Source organism: Zootoca vivipara, chromosome 6 (genome assembly GCF_965207765.1).
Source record: "Zootoca vivipara chromosome 6, rZooViv2.hap1.1, whole genome shotgun sequence".
In the NCBI taxonomy this organism is placed as follows: domain Eukaryota; kingdom Metazoa; phylum Chordata; class Lepidosauria; order Squamata; family Lacertidae; genus Zootoca; species Zootoca vivipara.
In genome coordinates, this window is record NC_142589.1 from 59,657,212 (window position 1) to 59,673,094 (window position 15,883).

The following is a 15,883-nucleotide window of genomic DNA, read 5'->3' on the forward strand; positions in this document are numbered from 1 at the left end:
GCAATCTATATAATCATAACTCCAATGCAAATGTAGAGGATGCAAATAAGCCTGAGAGGGAGAGAGATTGTCAGAGCTGAGCCATAGGATATTGAGTGGGAACCAGAAACTAGGGGACAGGACCAGAGGACAAGCCAAGATTCAACCAAAACCTACCATTGCCCAAGTAAAATCTCAGCCTGAACAGGAAGCGTTGGAGCAGGCGTGGGATTGGGAAACCTTTCTCAGCCTGAGGACCACATTCCCTTCTGAGCAACCATCCAGGGGGACACATGTCAGTGGTGGGTGGAGCTAGAGGCAAAGTGGGTGGAGCAACGAATGTAAATGTGATCTTGGTACAGAAGGCTGCTGTCTCACATCCACACCATACACTTAAAACACATTATTTCCTTCCAGAAATCCCGGGAACTGAGCTACAGTTCCCAGCACCCTTAACAAACTAGAGTTACCACAATTCTTTATAGGGTGGGGGGAGCCAGGTGCTTTAAATAAGTGGCATAGATGCACAGAGAGACAGATCTTGGATGAAAAGCCAGTGGAACATTGACTTTTATAATTTTCTATTTAAAAAAATCATTATTACACTGTAGCCTCCCACACTGTTTGCTTTTCTTTTTAAAAACACTCTCAATTCACAAAATAATCCTCAACGTTTATAATCTACTGGGACATGTTGCCCTGACTGGCTTCCAAATTGTATCTGGGCACAATTCAAGGTTCTTGTTTTAGCCTATACAACCCTATATAGATTGAATCCAGGATGCCAGAAAGATAGCTTGCTCTCATATGAACTGGTCCACCATTAACCTCTGGGTACCCTAGTCTTCAGGGACGCAGGTGGCGCTGTGAGTTAAACCACAGAGCCTAGGGCTTGCTGATCAGAAGGTCGGCGGTTCGAATCCCTGCGACGGGGTGAGCTCCCGTTGCTCGGTCCCAGCTCCTGCCAACCTAGCAGTTCGAAAGCACGTCAAAGTGCAAGTAGATAAATAGGTACTGCTCCAAGCGGGAAGGTAAACGCCGTTTCCGCGTGCTGCTCTGGTTCACCATGCTGTCATGCTGGCCACATGACCTGGAAGCTGTTTGCCGGATTCCTCGGCCAATAATGTGAGATGAGTGCCGCAACCCCAGAGTTGGTCATGACTGGACCTAATGGTCAGGGGTCCCTTTACCTTTACCTTTACCTTTACCCTAGTCTTTAGCGGTTAAGTGGACAGCAGCTGGAGAAAGGGTGTTACCACCAAGAAGTCCCCAGCTGTGAAATATTCTCTGTAGAGAACCTTCGGCTTCATAACCTTTCATGCTGTCAGATTTCTTCCTTGATTTCACCAGGTTTTTAGTGAATTATATAGTATTGCTGGTCTTGTTGCTGCTACTCCTGTCACAGATGGTTTTATTGTTGGCCTACTCTTGTTTTTAATTATTGTTATTGTTCTGTTTTGTTTCAAATTGCTTACATTTTTTGTTGTTGTGAAAGATAGGGTAGAAACATGATAATTGATTCAGGGCTTGGCTCCAGAGCTAGGGCTGGACTCTATGAAAAATATGAAGTAGGAGTAATCATGGGTTTACCTGTTTATAGAAAAAAACAAAAGAAGAAACCGAACATCCCGCCCTTCCGTCCAATTTAAACTCAATTAGGGCAGCTCAGAATTATACGATAAAACAATGACAACACAACAAATTACCATAATCTTTGGCTGGGAAGAAAGGCAGAAAACAGGGGGTGAGAAGACCAAAGTTTCCTCCTTTCACTGATACCATCAGGTTTTTGTCTCTCACCCCCAGCATGTGCAAATGTTTTGCAAAAAGATAGGAGAAGATGAAATTGCACCATTTTTATAGCTTCCCAGGAAACATGCTAGAAATAAACCTTCTACTCTGTGCTTCCCACCCAGTTTTAGGTCTGTGCGCTTTCTGAAGAATGACGGGATGGGCTTCCAGAAATACCCCTATGCGAATGAAGACGAGGCTTGGAAGAGCTACCTGGAGAACCCTCTGACAGCAGCCACCAAGGCTATGATGAGGGTGAATGGCGATGACGACAGCGTGGCTGCCCTGAGTCTTCTCTATGACTATTACATGGTATGAAAAGCGGTCAGTGTGACTCAGGGCCCCAAAAATGACATTTCCTGCCGTCTTCCCCCACCCACACCTAACCATGTGTTGGCTGGGGCTGGTATAGAATCATAGAATTGTAGAACTAGAAGGGAACCCTGAATACCATCTAGTCCAACCCCCTACAATGCAGAAATATGCCACTTTCCCATATGGGGATCGAACCTGCAACACTGCCGTTATCAGAAACACTCTCTAACCAACTGAGCTATCCTCATTAGCAGTTGTAATATGAAACATCTGGAAGGCACCAGCTCGGAGGAAGGCTGGTTTATTGTGCCCCTTTAAGTTCTTCACAGGGAAAAAGCCTGGAAACATGAGCAGGTTACTTTAGGTTGAGTATTATTGGCCTGTGATAACTTTGTGGTCCTTACCACCCCACCAAGCAGTAACAAGAACTTCACCACAGATCAGGTGACGATGGTAGTTGTCTATAATCACTCTGTTTGGGTCACAGCCAAACTATACCTGTAAAGCACATGACTTCGAATCATAGAATTTTAGAGTTGGAAGGGACCCGAGGGTCATCTAGTCCAATGCAGGCATCTCAGCTAAAGCATCCACGACAGATGGCTGTCCCACTTCTTCTTAAAAACCTCCAAGGAAGGAGAGTCCACCATCTCTCGTGGGAGTCTGTTCCACTGACGAACAGTTCTTACTGTCAAAGTTTTTCCGAATGTTTGTAAAAATCTTGGAACTGCAATGTGTTTAGGGTGCCGGGAGTTTTAATTCTGTGGGGGGTGAATTTTTTCCTTGCAGAACTACGGGACTACTTCTGTGGCGAAAAGCCCCAGGACAACAGGAAAAGCACATAGGAGGACCACACTTGTGATGAAAAGCAGTGCAAAAGTTGCATAAATAAATGCAAAATTGCAATTCCCAGGGTTCCCTGAGAAGAGGGAATGACTGTTAAAACAGTGTTGATATGCTCTCTCAGATGCCTGAGTCTCACAGAAGAAAGGAATCCCATTCCACACTTCTGTGTCCACACAGAATAAGCTGGCATCTTGTCGGATCAAACAGATTTGTTGTTCATCGAGAAAGGATGCTTTTCCTGGCATGGCATGGATGTGAGAGGCAGGAGATTATTATTTTAATTAATTAATTAATTGCTTCATTTAAGAACTGCTTTCTATGAAGCATCTCAGAGCAATTTCACAATATAAAGATATATAAAACAGTCGCCCTGGACCATACTGACACTAAGGAAATGGGGAAATTAAAGCATAGCCAACCTATATTGACAGTAGCTAACCCAGAAGCGCCTCTCTCCCTACCTGTTATACACGGAACATTTCTGTTTTTTTGTTAACTTGACAGGTTCCAAAGGAGAAGAGGATCCTTCCATCTGGAACAACGGGGCGCAATGAACTTGGGAAGAGGTGAGAGAGAATCCTGCCCTGGGAGACCTCCAGAGTTTGCAAGTGCAGGGAGTCAGCTTGGCTCGTGACTAACTGGCTTTCAGATATTGGCCCAGAAAAGGGTTTAAAATGTTTAAAGTGGGGGGGAGGGGCAAGAGATCCAGAGCCCAAGCTACTGTACCTTTAAAGCACACCCCCTCATTGCAAGAATCCTGGGAACTGTAGTTTGCACTCACTGAGCTATAATTCCCAGCAATCTTAACATATATATATTTCCCAGAATTCTTTGGGGTGCTTTAAAATGTATGGTTGCATGCACGAGACCAAAGACTCAGCCTCTGCATTCCTCTGCTACCCACCCAAAGTCACTCTGAATGTTTTTGAAATGGTATACTGCTTCTGGAAGACATCAAGGCCTTGACTTTGGCATGTCTTAAGGGGGGAGTGAATTCCATAGCTGGGGGACAGGAACTAAGAATGCCTCTCTGGACAGCCTTCAAAGATCTGATCTTGGTGCATAGATGTTGTGATTCAAGAGACTGTTCCAGGTTGATCTTACAGGTCAGCGTTGAAGGTGGCCGTGGGTATTCTGGACCTAGGTGGCCAGCAGCACCTTTAAACAGAGCTGGCGCAGCAGACCCTGGAGCACTGTTTCAAGAAGCGTGGGGCTCCAGAATATGGTTCAGTAGGACCCCCTCCCTCTACTCAAATCCCCTTTATTCTAGCCTGAGGGGGGATTGAACTTCACCCATGTCCGCCATGGCAGAGGTAGCAAAGGACAGCGAGAACTAGGAGAGAGAGGCTCGCTGTGGCCTTTTTCTGCACTGAACGTGAAGGTGATAAGCCTGCTTTTGTTTCAACTGCTTCCAAATCGAGCAATGTACTTCCTTTCATCCTCCTTGGCTTCCGTGCTTTTCAGATAACCCTCGCCGAAATAAGTTAACAGTTGGTTGGCATCTTTCAGTTTAGTCCCTCAATTCCTGGACTCTGTGTACCCCTTAGCTATGTGTTTTTACATGCCTATTTCTGAACCGTTGCAGCGGGGTCATCGTGAAGCGTGGGCTCTGCCCAGTCCCACAAGGGCTGGGTGGGGAGCGGTTAGATTTAACTCTTTTCCTTGCTTGGGAATGATGAAATTCCCTTCCCCAAATAGTTGCTTGTGCCTCAGGTGCAGATGTGTGACCAAATGGTCTTGCATTGCTAAGTATTCTTTTGTCTGTCTCCTCCTTTGCCTCTAGGCACTGCCACGGGATGGAGTACGAACCCGAGATTTCCTCCTTTGAAAACTCCACTCACATCATGAAGCTCCTGGCCGAAAATGTTTCCATGAACCAAGAGTATCTCGACGTGCCCAAGAAGAATGGCTTAGGGATGGAGGGCATGCCCTCTCCTCACAAGCCCCCTGCCCTGCCCCCAGGCCCCAGCAAGCTGGAAGCTAGTCCCGAGAACTATATGCTAACCTCGGGGGATGTGTATGACAACAGCTCACTCAGTTCCCTCTTTGACGCGATCCACGTGGCTCCGCCGCAGCAGAGGTGGCAACCGGACAGCACATTCAAAGAAGACCCTCAGGAGGTCAGCACTGTGCCCAGACGTCTGGGCCTGCCTAAACGTTTCTAGAACAAAACTCTGTGGTTCTGCCCATCTCTGGGCAGGATGTGACATGTATGGTATAAATGGGAGCAGCACAAATTGCACTAATTAAGCGAGCAGAGGGAGTGTCCCTTATGTGCCAAGTTAGCCGTCATTGAGATTCAACAGGATGAAGTGGCTTGTTTTGTTGGAAGGGCTTCTTAACATTCCCTCCATCAGCCCTTCTGCTTCCTGGACCTGAAACAATCTTCTCTGCCTGTACACAGGCTAGCCATGTTGTCAGTCTTCTGTAGCTTATTGCCAAATTTCCACCTCCCTCCCTGCTGCTACACCAGGGCTGGCCAATTCACTGGACATATGCAAAGCAAATGGTGGATGAAAGGAGAAGAGGAAGACTGTCTTAAGCCATGTCCATCTCCAACAAGCACTGTCTCTCCCATTGTCTCCAGCTGCCACTAATGAACACTACAGTCACAACTACACCATACATTTAATGCAATATTTTACGACTTCAATAGTCATGGCTCCCCGCCTCAAAGAATCCTGGGAGCTATAGTTTGTCAAAGGGTGCTGAGAGTTGTGAGGAGACTCCTTGCATAACTATAATTCCCAGCATCCCTAAGCTTCAGTTTCCAGATTCTTCATGGAAGCCATAATTCCTAAAGTGGTAAAAGAGTGCTTTATATGTACCGCAAATATATTGACAAAATTGTTGAAAAGTTGGCTAAGGGTGGGTGAAAAGGGGTCTGCCATTCAAAGTTGTAGAGTAGACAGAGTATCTTTCAAGGGTGCTGGGCTTCTGGGGAGGTGTGTGTGTGTGTGTGTGTGTGTGTGTGTGTGTGTGTGTGTGTGTGTGAAGCCACTTGCTATGCTCCCTTTCACACATGTCAGCTCCTATGGCTATGTTTTGCTTCACATCGAAAGTAGGAAGAGGAAGTGCATTGTAGCTTCCTGTTAATGCCTTTCCTGATCAGGAAGTGTTTGGGATGTGGTTCATAATGCGTTCATTTGGCAAAGCATCAGCCTTCCCCGAGGTGGGAAATGAGGGATCCGAGAAGGCCATGGGTCATTGTAGGTACAGTACCTCTAACCCCTGACTATTGGCTCTGCTGGCTGGGACTGATGGGAGCTGTAGTCCAAAATACCTGGAAGGCACCAGGCTGGGGAAGGCTCTGCTTTATATAATGATCCTTCTCCACTTCCATCAAACCCCTAGAATTTCCTTGCAAGGCTAGTTGAAAAAAATACCACTGAAGAGCTGGATTCTTAAAATGTTGGCGAGGCATACGCCAATTTTCAAAAAATTCAGAACGAATGTTTTGCCTTGGTTCCAAATGGATGGGCTTTGGGGGTGTTTTTATTTCCTTGGGTGAACTGGAATACAAAAGAATTCATATACAGCTGTCCTGATTCTGTCTCTCCTTGCAGTCGTTGATCTTCAATGATATCCTGAAGTCCCAGACAGATGCACCGTGCTCAGAGAGTTATTCTGCCAATGATGCCAAGAGGTAACAGCAAAGGCTTTCTCAAATAATATGATCGAAATGTGTTTCGCTGAAGAAATGTTCCTAGTAAATCAAGGTGGAAGTTTAATGAGAGGGTTGTTCTGTCTCATACACACACCTGTTGGGCACTGTCGTTGGTGAGAAGGGAGAATGACTTTGCTTGCTTAATCCGTGTGTTCCATTTTTATTTTATTTTATTTTAAAAACGGACTCCCTCCAGTCATCTGCTTTATATATAACAGGACAAACACATGAATAAATACAAATGACTATCCTGCCAGACACCTAGTTTGGCCTTCAGATACTTCTGTCAATTCACCATTCAGGTGAATAAGGCACTCTCCCACCTGCCTACCTTTTTACTTACACCCATTCCAGGGAGTCATAGAATCATAGAGTTGTAGAGTTGGAAGGGACTCCTGAGGGTTATCTAGTCCACCCCCTGTGTCTTCCTCCTCCTCATTCTCACTGTTGCCCTTGCAGTGAGTTGGCTCACCCTTCCATTGGCTCTGGCTCCACTTCCTGTTGGCCTCTCTGCCTTTTGCCCTTACCAGTTCCAATAGTCCCCAGCTGCCTCTTGGCTTCTTTGTCTGTGTTTTGGTGTGTCTTGCAGAGTAAAATAGTATAAGTGGTTTATTTAATCTCTGCCTTCTTCCTCCCCCCTCTTTTTTAAGTGACTTTGAATATATGTTGGGATCCCCTAAAGCTATTCACATCAAATCGGGTGACTCACCCATGGCCTACCTCAACAAAGGACAGTTCTACCCAGTCACGCTGCGGACAGCTGCAGAAGCAAAATGTTTACACCTGTCCTCTAATAAAGTGAAGGTAAGTGTTGTGCCAAGGAAAGTTCCCAGCAATATATTATGTTGAACAGCTGAAACAATTTTCTGAAGCGAGAGATATTACAGCCAATTGCTATGGAGGTTTCAGAAATATGCTTTAAAGCAGGGGTCAGGGAAGTGCAGGGGGCTGCATTACCCAAGTGGAACTCACTAAACCCAACACAAGAATGTGAATAATATCGATGCGTAGACAAATTGCAAGCCTTTCTTGACAGTTATTCAAAACCTCAAACATCAAAACGCAGTTGCATCCTGAAAATTGCAGTCATGCAGTTGCAAAATGCATGGGTGCCTTTCCCATATTTTCAGGGAACACTGAGCTTTCTCTTTGCTTGGACATTTTTCTTTGGTTTTCCTGCTGTAGGTCCTGAAAAGGAAAGGAGTGGCAGTTGCACACGTTACGCAACAGCAAAGCCCTTTCCCCTTTCAGCTGCTCCCCACTGGGTGGAAGGGGATGCATACCCGCCCATGGGCTGGAACTCCTGTACTAAAGTGTTTCCCCAAGCTGGATTTGATTTTGCAAATGTATACATAAGTTAATAATAGATATAATATTATATATTGAACTGTGATCCAATTGGCTTCCCCCCTTTCTCCCAGAGTGTCGTGATGGTGGTTTTTGACAATGAAAAAATTCCAATGGAGCAGCTCAAGTTCTGGAAGCACTGGCATTCACGTCAACCTACAGCTAAACAGAGAGTCATCGATGTCGGTATGGAATAGAGATGCTTTCGGACTTCTTGTCTAGGAGGGAAAGGAAACAGATACAGTGGAACCCCCCCCCCTTATTTCCATTATTAGCACTTAGGGTATTAAATTGAACTGGTCACTGCTATGATTAATAATAATAATAATAATAATAATAATTTATTTATACCCCACCCAGTGTTTACAGGGTTTTCATCATAAAGATTCCTAGGATAGAGAGATGGCCTTGTGTGCGTGCATAGAAAATCATGAAGAATAGCTTTCAGCTACCCAGTTTTCATAGCAGACTTCTGCATCCCTTGAAAGCTCTGGAATGTTGCATGAGATGCAGGGGTCTGCCACCAGAAGGAAAAACCAGCAATTATCTTCCTGGCCCCGGCCCTCGCCTATAGATCTGGATCTTCACCTTAGAACCCAGAAGGAGTTTAGGAGTGGTTTCCGGGAGCCTTGAAGGGTGGGGCATATCGCACCTCTTTAAGAGTATGCTTGTTACTTAATTCAAAAGTTATAATTGGGCAATTGAAGAGTAACTGCATGTTTCATGCCTTCCAGCTGACTGTAAAGAGAATTTCAATACTGTGCAGCATATTGAGGAGGTGGCTTACAACGCCTTGTCCTTCGTCTGGAACATTGCTGAAGAAGCAAAGGTATGATCAGGCCCATGCAAAACATGTGGTTCCCCCCTGTACCGCAAACCTACCTCCATTTTATACCTGTAGTTCAGCCACATCTGGAGGGCCACATGTTCCCCATTCCTGCTTTGGCATTCCAACATTAAACCGTGCTTCGAACTCACGGTCACTTTTCATCAGCACCCTTTCAGCTACGTTTGCTAACTCCTCTGCACACATGGAGATTTCAGTGTGCACCCTTGTGTGTTTTATGGTTTGTTCTGCTATCAACTCCAGTCAAACAGGCATTGCAGGGTTTGAAGTGTTGCGGAAACCTGTGAACAGACACTGCGTTGAGACAGGTCTGCACACAATAAGCAGGGGTGCCTCTGTTGTGCTACCTTCAGCTCTCTTTTGCGGGGGGACGATGACACCCTATTTGTCTTGAAAGGTGAAACTGGGGGCCCCTCCAGACTAGTGTTTTATTGCTGGTATCTTCTGCAGCGTGTTCTGCCTTGACACAACAATATTGCATCAGTAGTGGATTTATCCTGCTTCAATTTGTTATGTGTTGCTTCCCCAAGAGGCTGTAACACTACAAAAGTGGGACAAAAATGAACCAGAACGTTCGTGGGTATGAAAAGTTGCAGGATTTCAGCGAGAAGCTACAGGACGTGCACTGATCAGAAACAAAGCAGTATGTCCGCCCCAAATCTTTGGCACGTGCAAATAATATTGAAAGCCGGATTGGGTATAACCACCGCAATATCAACATGAGCACAAACCATTATGAAGCCACAATAAAAAGGATGTCTGGAGGGGGTTTGGCTTGTCTAAAGCTTTCATAAGAGTTCCTGCCTGAACTGAGAGTTAAATTAGTCACATGTCCTGCTGTGTTCGTAGCTCTTTTAAGCACTACACCAGCAGCTGACTCCAAACTGTTAGCTGGGCTATAGGGGGAAAGTTTCCTGCCACAACCCTAAGACAATCAACTGCCATTTATTAGCCTGCAGATTAATAAGGCTCTGCAAGTTGTACTCTCCCATACACCCAGACCAGACAATCAAGGTAGCTTTATGTTGCAATAGGAAATAAGGCCTCAACATACCCCCAACAGACATGAACCATGGTCTGTTGGTGCAAAGCAATATTGGGTTTGCAATCCCAGGAAAACAGCAAAATCAGGAGGTGGGCTCTGTTTAGCTTGGTAGGTTACAGGTAGTGCTGGCTTGCAACAGAGTTATGTTGCACAGGACAGATTGTGCAAGAGGTGTAAATAAAAAACGCTAGATGAATTTGCAGTGTGTACTCTACTCCAGAGTAAGTTCCACTGAGTTGAATGTGGCTTACTCCCAAGTAAGTGGGCACAGAATTGCAGCCACAGGATATCCTGAATTTAATAGGGCTTCTGAGTAGACATGCATAGTAATCCTGCTGTTTAGTAACTCTGAAACCTGATCAGTTGGTAGGATTTTTTGCGCTGAAATTTCATTGGGTCACATTTCTTTTTAGCCTAAAGGTAGCTATGGTCTTAAAACAAAACAAAACAAAACAAAAAAACCTAAAAACTGAGAGGTTATAAGCCATCTTCAGAGCAACTTCTTTCTCTTCACTCTCCCTCCATGGAAATATTCCAAGCATGTGATAGTCCTCTGGGGCACTTAGGTTAGATGTAACTTACCAGAAACCTTGTTCCCCTTTCCGCCCAGGGGGCTGTTGAAGGCTGAGGCTTCAGAGACATAAAATACCTGGGAGTTGCTGTCGAAGGCCTTTTCCTGCATCTTCCACCTGTCTCTGAATCTACCAGCCTCTAAATAATGGAGCCAGGCTCATTATTTTCTATTTGCAAGGTTTAGCTGTGCTTAACTTTGGACCAGAAGGTTGTCAGCAGCAGCACCCCAGGGTTGCAGCCTCCCTCCCCTACTTGGAGATGGGCAGAGGTTGAACCAGGTGCCTTCTGCATGCAAAGCAGATGTCCGACCACTGAGCTACAAGCTTCTTGGAATTCGCTGTATCTTTCAGAGCAGGGCTTTGACTTCCACTGCATCCTGACTCTGTCCATTCTTCTTGCAGGTGTTTATCGGCGTGAACTGCTTGAGCACAGATTTCTCCTCCCAGAAAGGTGTGAAGGGAGTCCCTTTGAACCTCCAGATAGACACTTATGACTACAGTACTGGGACGAACCGGCTTATTCATCGAGCTGTCTGCCAGATCAAAATATTCTGTGATAAGGTAGAGTGAAGCCTTTGGGAAAGAAGTTTTGATGTGAAGGACTTCCAGAAGACATGTGTCTGAGGGATGAGAATAAGGGGCCAGAGAGTCAATGTGGTGTGGTGGTAAGAGTATTAAACTAGGGCAGGCATCCCCAAACTCAGCCCTCAGGGTGTTTTGGGACTACAATTCCCATCACCCCTGACCACTGGTCCTGTTAGCTAGGGATGATGGGAGTTGTAGTCCCAAAAACATCTGGAGGGCCGAGTTTGGGGATGCCTGAACTAGGGCTTGGGAGACCCAGGTTCAAATCCCCTCACACTGGATGGCCTTGGGCCAGTCACTTTCTCTCACAGAGCTTTTGTGAGGCTCAAACAGGAAGGCGATAGCCTTGTATGCCATCTTGAACTCCCTGTAGTTAAGGCAGGATATAAATGTAAGCAGTGCTTTTTTCTGGGGGTACGCAGGGGTACATATACCCTAAACATTTTGTGAATCTAAGTTTGACCTCATTTAGGGGCAGTATTTCAATACGAGTAGGAAAATGAGATACCCCTAAACATTTTTTTTTTGAAAAAAAGCACTGAATGTAAGAAATAAATAAGCTTCTTAAACAAAGACATGACCTTTTAAGAGCAGCTTTGCGAGAGCTGAACTGCTAGCTGAAGAACTTGGCTCTGATGAAAGCTTTTAAACGCAAATAACCTAAACTGTGCAAGAGTTCACCTGTAAATCAGTCAAGACTGGAATTCACTGGTGAGCCTCCAGTTTTTAAATGCTAGGAGGCAACATATAATAAAAATGTTCTAGGAGCTTAATCTGATTCAGTATTAGCCCAGAGGTGACATTCCACGTTCTGGATCCTTTCACTGAGGGCCAAACTAGATGAGATGTTACTTGTGTGGTTGCACTTGGCACAAAGGCTTAAAAAAGAAGTTAATATCGCCTGCAGGGAGGCCAAGCAGCAGGACTGCAGAAGGTGGGGAGACTCTCGACACTTACCGTGCTGCTCTGATTCTGCCAATAATAACTCTTCTGAAGCTGCTACATCACAAGGGAAGCCTCCATTCTGCGAACATTTTTAAAAATGTGCATGTTAATTGCATGCACACGCATATGTGCCACACATGTTCATACCATTAACATCACATCTAGACTGGCCCTCAGGCCAGTTCAGCTAGATTGTTTCCTCATTAGTCAAACTTTCCAGAATTTGAGGTGAGAAATATGTGCAGGTGTGCATTTTGCATTTTTGGCCCCAGCTATAGGCTGGGACCCAAACAACTCCTTTGGGTTTCTCATGGGCTTGGGCATTGCCCAACAGGATTTTTTGCCCCACCCACCCACTTTTATTTTTTTGAACAGCAATTTGACATACACAACCCCGACCTCTTCCAAAAGTCCTTTCATTTAAAAAATGGCTTGCCACGTGGGATGAAGGGACTGCTGCTTGAGAACTGCGACCCGGAAGACTCCCTGGGCACACATATCTGCTTGTGGAATTACAGCATCTCCTATAATTTTACCTTCCCCTGTTTGAAACGGCTTCATGGATTACGATCTTCTTTATCTTTGGAGATGATGGTTCGTGGTGTCTCTCTCCAAACTCCAAAATGCCTGTTAATTGCCGTCACAAAATTAACGCCGCATCTAGTTTGCCCCTAAGATAAATGCTTGCATTTAAATGGCAAGCTTATATTTTAAATGGAAAGAGTGCTCTGCCTCTGCTCTTGCTTATGCAGGCTGCCATGCACATATTCCAGCATTGCTCCCCCCCCCCTCACAGCTCAGGGTAACTGAGAAATGGAACCAAGAACTGAGATGCCCAGAGAAGGGGCTTCTTTGGTTCTCTGAAAGCATCCTGTTGGGTTCTGCGGCACACAGTCAATGGGCTACAATTTGGAACACAATGTTTGGAGCAGGGGTGGGGAAGGTGGAGAAACCCAGCTTCTCTCCCTAGCCATAAATCACTAGGGGCAGGCAGGTATAATCTAGGGAGGACAGATACAAAAGAGGGCAGGGCTCCTGCACCTTTAATACCTACATCTGCTGAAATCACCTGGATTTTTAAATAGTTGCTTTAAGCTGTCCTCTTTTTGCATCTGGCTATCCTAGGCAGGGTGGATTTGATTTAAATCAAATTGATTTAAATCAAATTGATTTAAATCACTATTTAAATCACTATTTTTAATAGAAAGACTCATTCTTGCTGGTATAATCTTCATATTCACAACCAGAAGAAGGTTTCATTTTTTGGAATAATAAATTTTCAGCGTAGTTTTTACAGTTATATCAAAAATCACTGATTTGGTTATACCAGGCATCCCCAAACTTCGGCCCTCCAGATGTTTTGGCCTACAACTCCCATGTTCCCTAGCTAACAGGACCAGTGGTCGGGGAAGATGGGAATTGTAGTCGAAAACATCTGGAGGGCCGAAGTTTGGGGATGCCTGGATTAGAAATGCATAGAAAGATAATTATGAACTTATTGTGAGGTTTAATAAGTTAATTGTTTATATTTGGACAACTTTTCTGCCGTACTTTAATGGAAGGAGAAAAATAATAATTTCCTTAATAACAATTTAAACAATTTATTTAGCTAAAACAATAACATTATAGCATATGTTTCCATGTTTGTTAACTGGTGTGGTTAAACCATTAAAAAAAACAACTTTAGACGGAGTTTTAGCACACATGAAAAACTTAAAACAAATCCTTCTTTCCTGATGAATAGCCTTTGGACTATAATGTAACTTAAATAGAAAACTTTATTCAGAAAGATTTTTCCTCCAAAAGCATTTTATTTTAAAAATCTGATTTAAATAAAAAAGATCTGATTTAAATTTTTAAAAATCTGGAATTTTTTTTATTAAAAAAAAACACATTGATTTTTATCCACCCTGATCCTGGGTAAATCTCTGAGACAAAGGTCTTCCTTTATGAGTGTCCCTATTTACCCACAGTAGGGCAGAAGATAGGGAGCAGGTAGAGCCAGAGCCAGCTAGTTCTGGTTTTGTCCCTGTGCTTTTCCTGAGACTAAGGAGGAAGAAGCAGTACTACCACTTAGATTAGTTGCAAGAAGGTGGGCAGGTGCCGGCAGACTGCATTTGGTGGGGCAATGCTTTGGTTCCCCTAACGGAGCCGCCTCAGCTGCCATTTTCACTGGAAGCAACACTTGCCTCTCCCCCTGAAACTAGGCAGCGTTGCCTTTGCAAACAAGGATCTCACCTGGTGCACAGGCTCCTGAGCAGAGCCATAGCTAGGTGATCTTGCGCCCATGGCAGAACCGTCCAGATTGTGCCCCCTAGCCACAGACAAATTAGCTCTTCTTTTCCGCCTCTCCTCCAGCCAGTTTTGCCCCCCCCCCCACCTTGCCTGCGCCCCTGGCGGGGGCCCACCTCACCACCCCCTCGCTATGGCCCTGCTCCTGAGATGGCATAATCTCCTCCCAAGTGACAGTGGGCCGTTTATTAATAATACCGTGAATGCTCAGGAGGCATGTGCTTCGTAGCAACATACAGGCAGCCATCGTTTTAGACACATCCAATACGTGCGCAACCATGCGTGTGTGTGTGTGTGTGTGTGTGTGTTGCGCCAAACCCAGAAGTGACCTGAAAACATCACAAAAGTGTCACCCAAAGGGGAGTTTGCAGACTTTCTCGAGGTGTTTCAAATAGATTTCACTTAAATGTGTGGCGCCTTGGAACGTAAGCCCCGCGGTAAATTGGGAGTTGCCTGTACTGGTAAGTTTTCGGCTTCTCATCTCTTTCAACTTCCCTTGCAGGGAGCAGAAAGGAAAATGCGGGACGATGAACGCAAGCAGTTCAGGAGGAAGGGAAAATGCCTGGACGCCAATAACAATGGTCAGTGAGTGGAAGGGGGTGAGGAAGCTGGTGTGGGCCCTGTATATATAAACGCTGCCTTCAGGGAAGGGTGTGTGAGGTCATGTGCTGCCGGCAGAGTGCGCTTCGAATGCATGATGCGCAGGTTGGCCTGGGGAGTGAGATGCCTGATGATAAGGACCCTCAGCTGCAGATAACCTGCTTCCCTCTGCTTGCCAGAGAGGCCTCTGCCGCAACAGTCCCTTGCCTTGGGGGGTTGCAAAGAGGAAGAAGGCAAGGGCAATCTAGCCTTAGTCCTTGATCAGAGAAGGATCAAGGGCTGCAGGGAAATTGCTCTGTCTTCATCCCAGCAAAGAGGAGCTGGTGGGGTCAGCTCAGCCTGGCCCTAACTGGATTTCAAGGGTTGTTTTTACAAACGCACCTCTTTCGTTTTTATTTATTTGTTTACTCATGGGATCTATATGCCCTGACACCTGCCCCCTGGGAAGCTTACAAAACAGTTCCACGTTCAAAACAGAATTAACAGCATGTCAAATAAAAACAGCAATAAAAACTACAGAAAGGTGGAAGAAGAGCAAACGAGTGTGGCAAGATAAAAATAGCAGCTAAAACCAGTGATTGAGATCCTTAAAATACTACTCAAAGCTCCCGGCGGACTTTGCCTGGCGCCTAAAAATTAGCAACGAACGTGCCTGCTGAACATGCCTCAAGTTGAGAGTTTTGCAATTTGGGCACCACTGGAGAGAAGCTGTGGCTCAGTCGGAGAGCATCTGCATTGCATGTAAAAGGACACAGATTTGATCCCTGCCATCCCAAAGTAGATTTGGGGAAGACCCCTCCCTTGAAACCTGGATAGCCACTGGCAGTAGGTGTCAATAGTATGCAGCCTAGGACTGGCTCAACTACTTCAGTACTGATGAGCCATTGGTCTGACACAGTCAGAGGCTGCATCCATACATTTAATGTGCATTTTAAGTACTTGGCTCCCCCTCCAGAGAATCTTGGGAGCTGTAGTTTACTGCTCACAGAGCTACACTTCTAGCACCCTTCACAAACTACAATTCCCATGATTTTTTTGGGGGGGGTGTATTT

At 45.3% G+C, this 15,883-nt stretch overlaps 1 protein-coding gene across 1 annotated transcript in view; it reads left to right on the forward strand.

The window, feature by feature from the left end:
• Positions 1-15,883, forward strand: part of GRHL3 (grainyhead like transcription factor 3) — a 52,948-nt gene that overhangs the window by 16,346 nt on the left and 20,719 nt on the right. Inside the window, exons 2-10 of the mRNA XM_035120306.3 lie at positions 1,896-2,082; positions 3,436-3,497; positions 4,715-5,051; positions 6,498-6,577; positions 7,249-7,402; positions 8,020-8,131; positions 8,680-8,774; positions 10,812-10,970; positions 14,734-14,812. Of these exons, the coding sequence (XP_034976197.2) occupies positions 1,896-2,082; positions 3,436-3,497; positions 4,715-5,051; positions 6,498-6,577; positions 7,249-7,402; positions 8,020-8,131; positions 8,680-8,774; positions 10,812-10,970; positions 14,734-14,812 (1,265 nt within the window). The remainder of the gene's footprint in view (positions 1-1,895; positions 2,083-3,435; positions 3,498-4,714; positions 5,052-6,497; positions 6,578-7,248; positions 7,403-8,019; positions 8,132-8,679; positions 8,775-10,811; positions 10,971-14,733; positions 14,813-15,883) is intronic.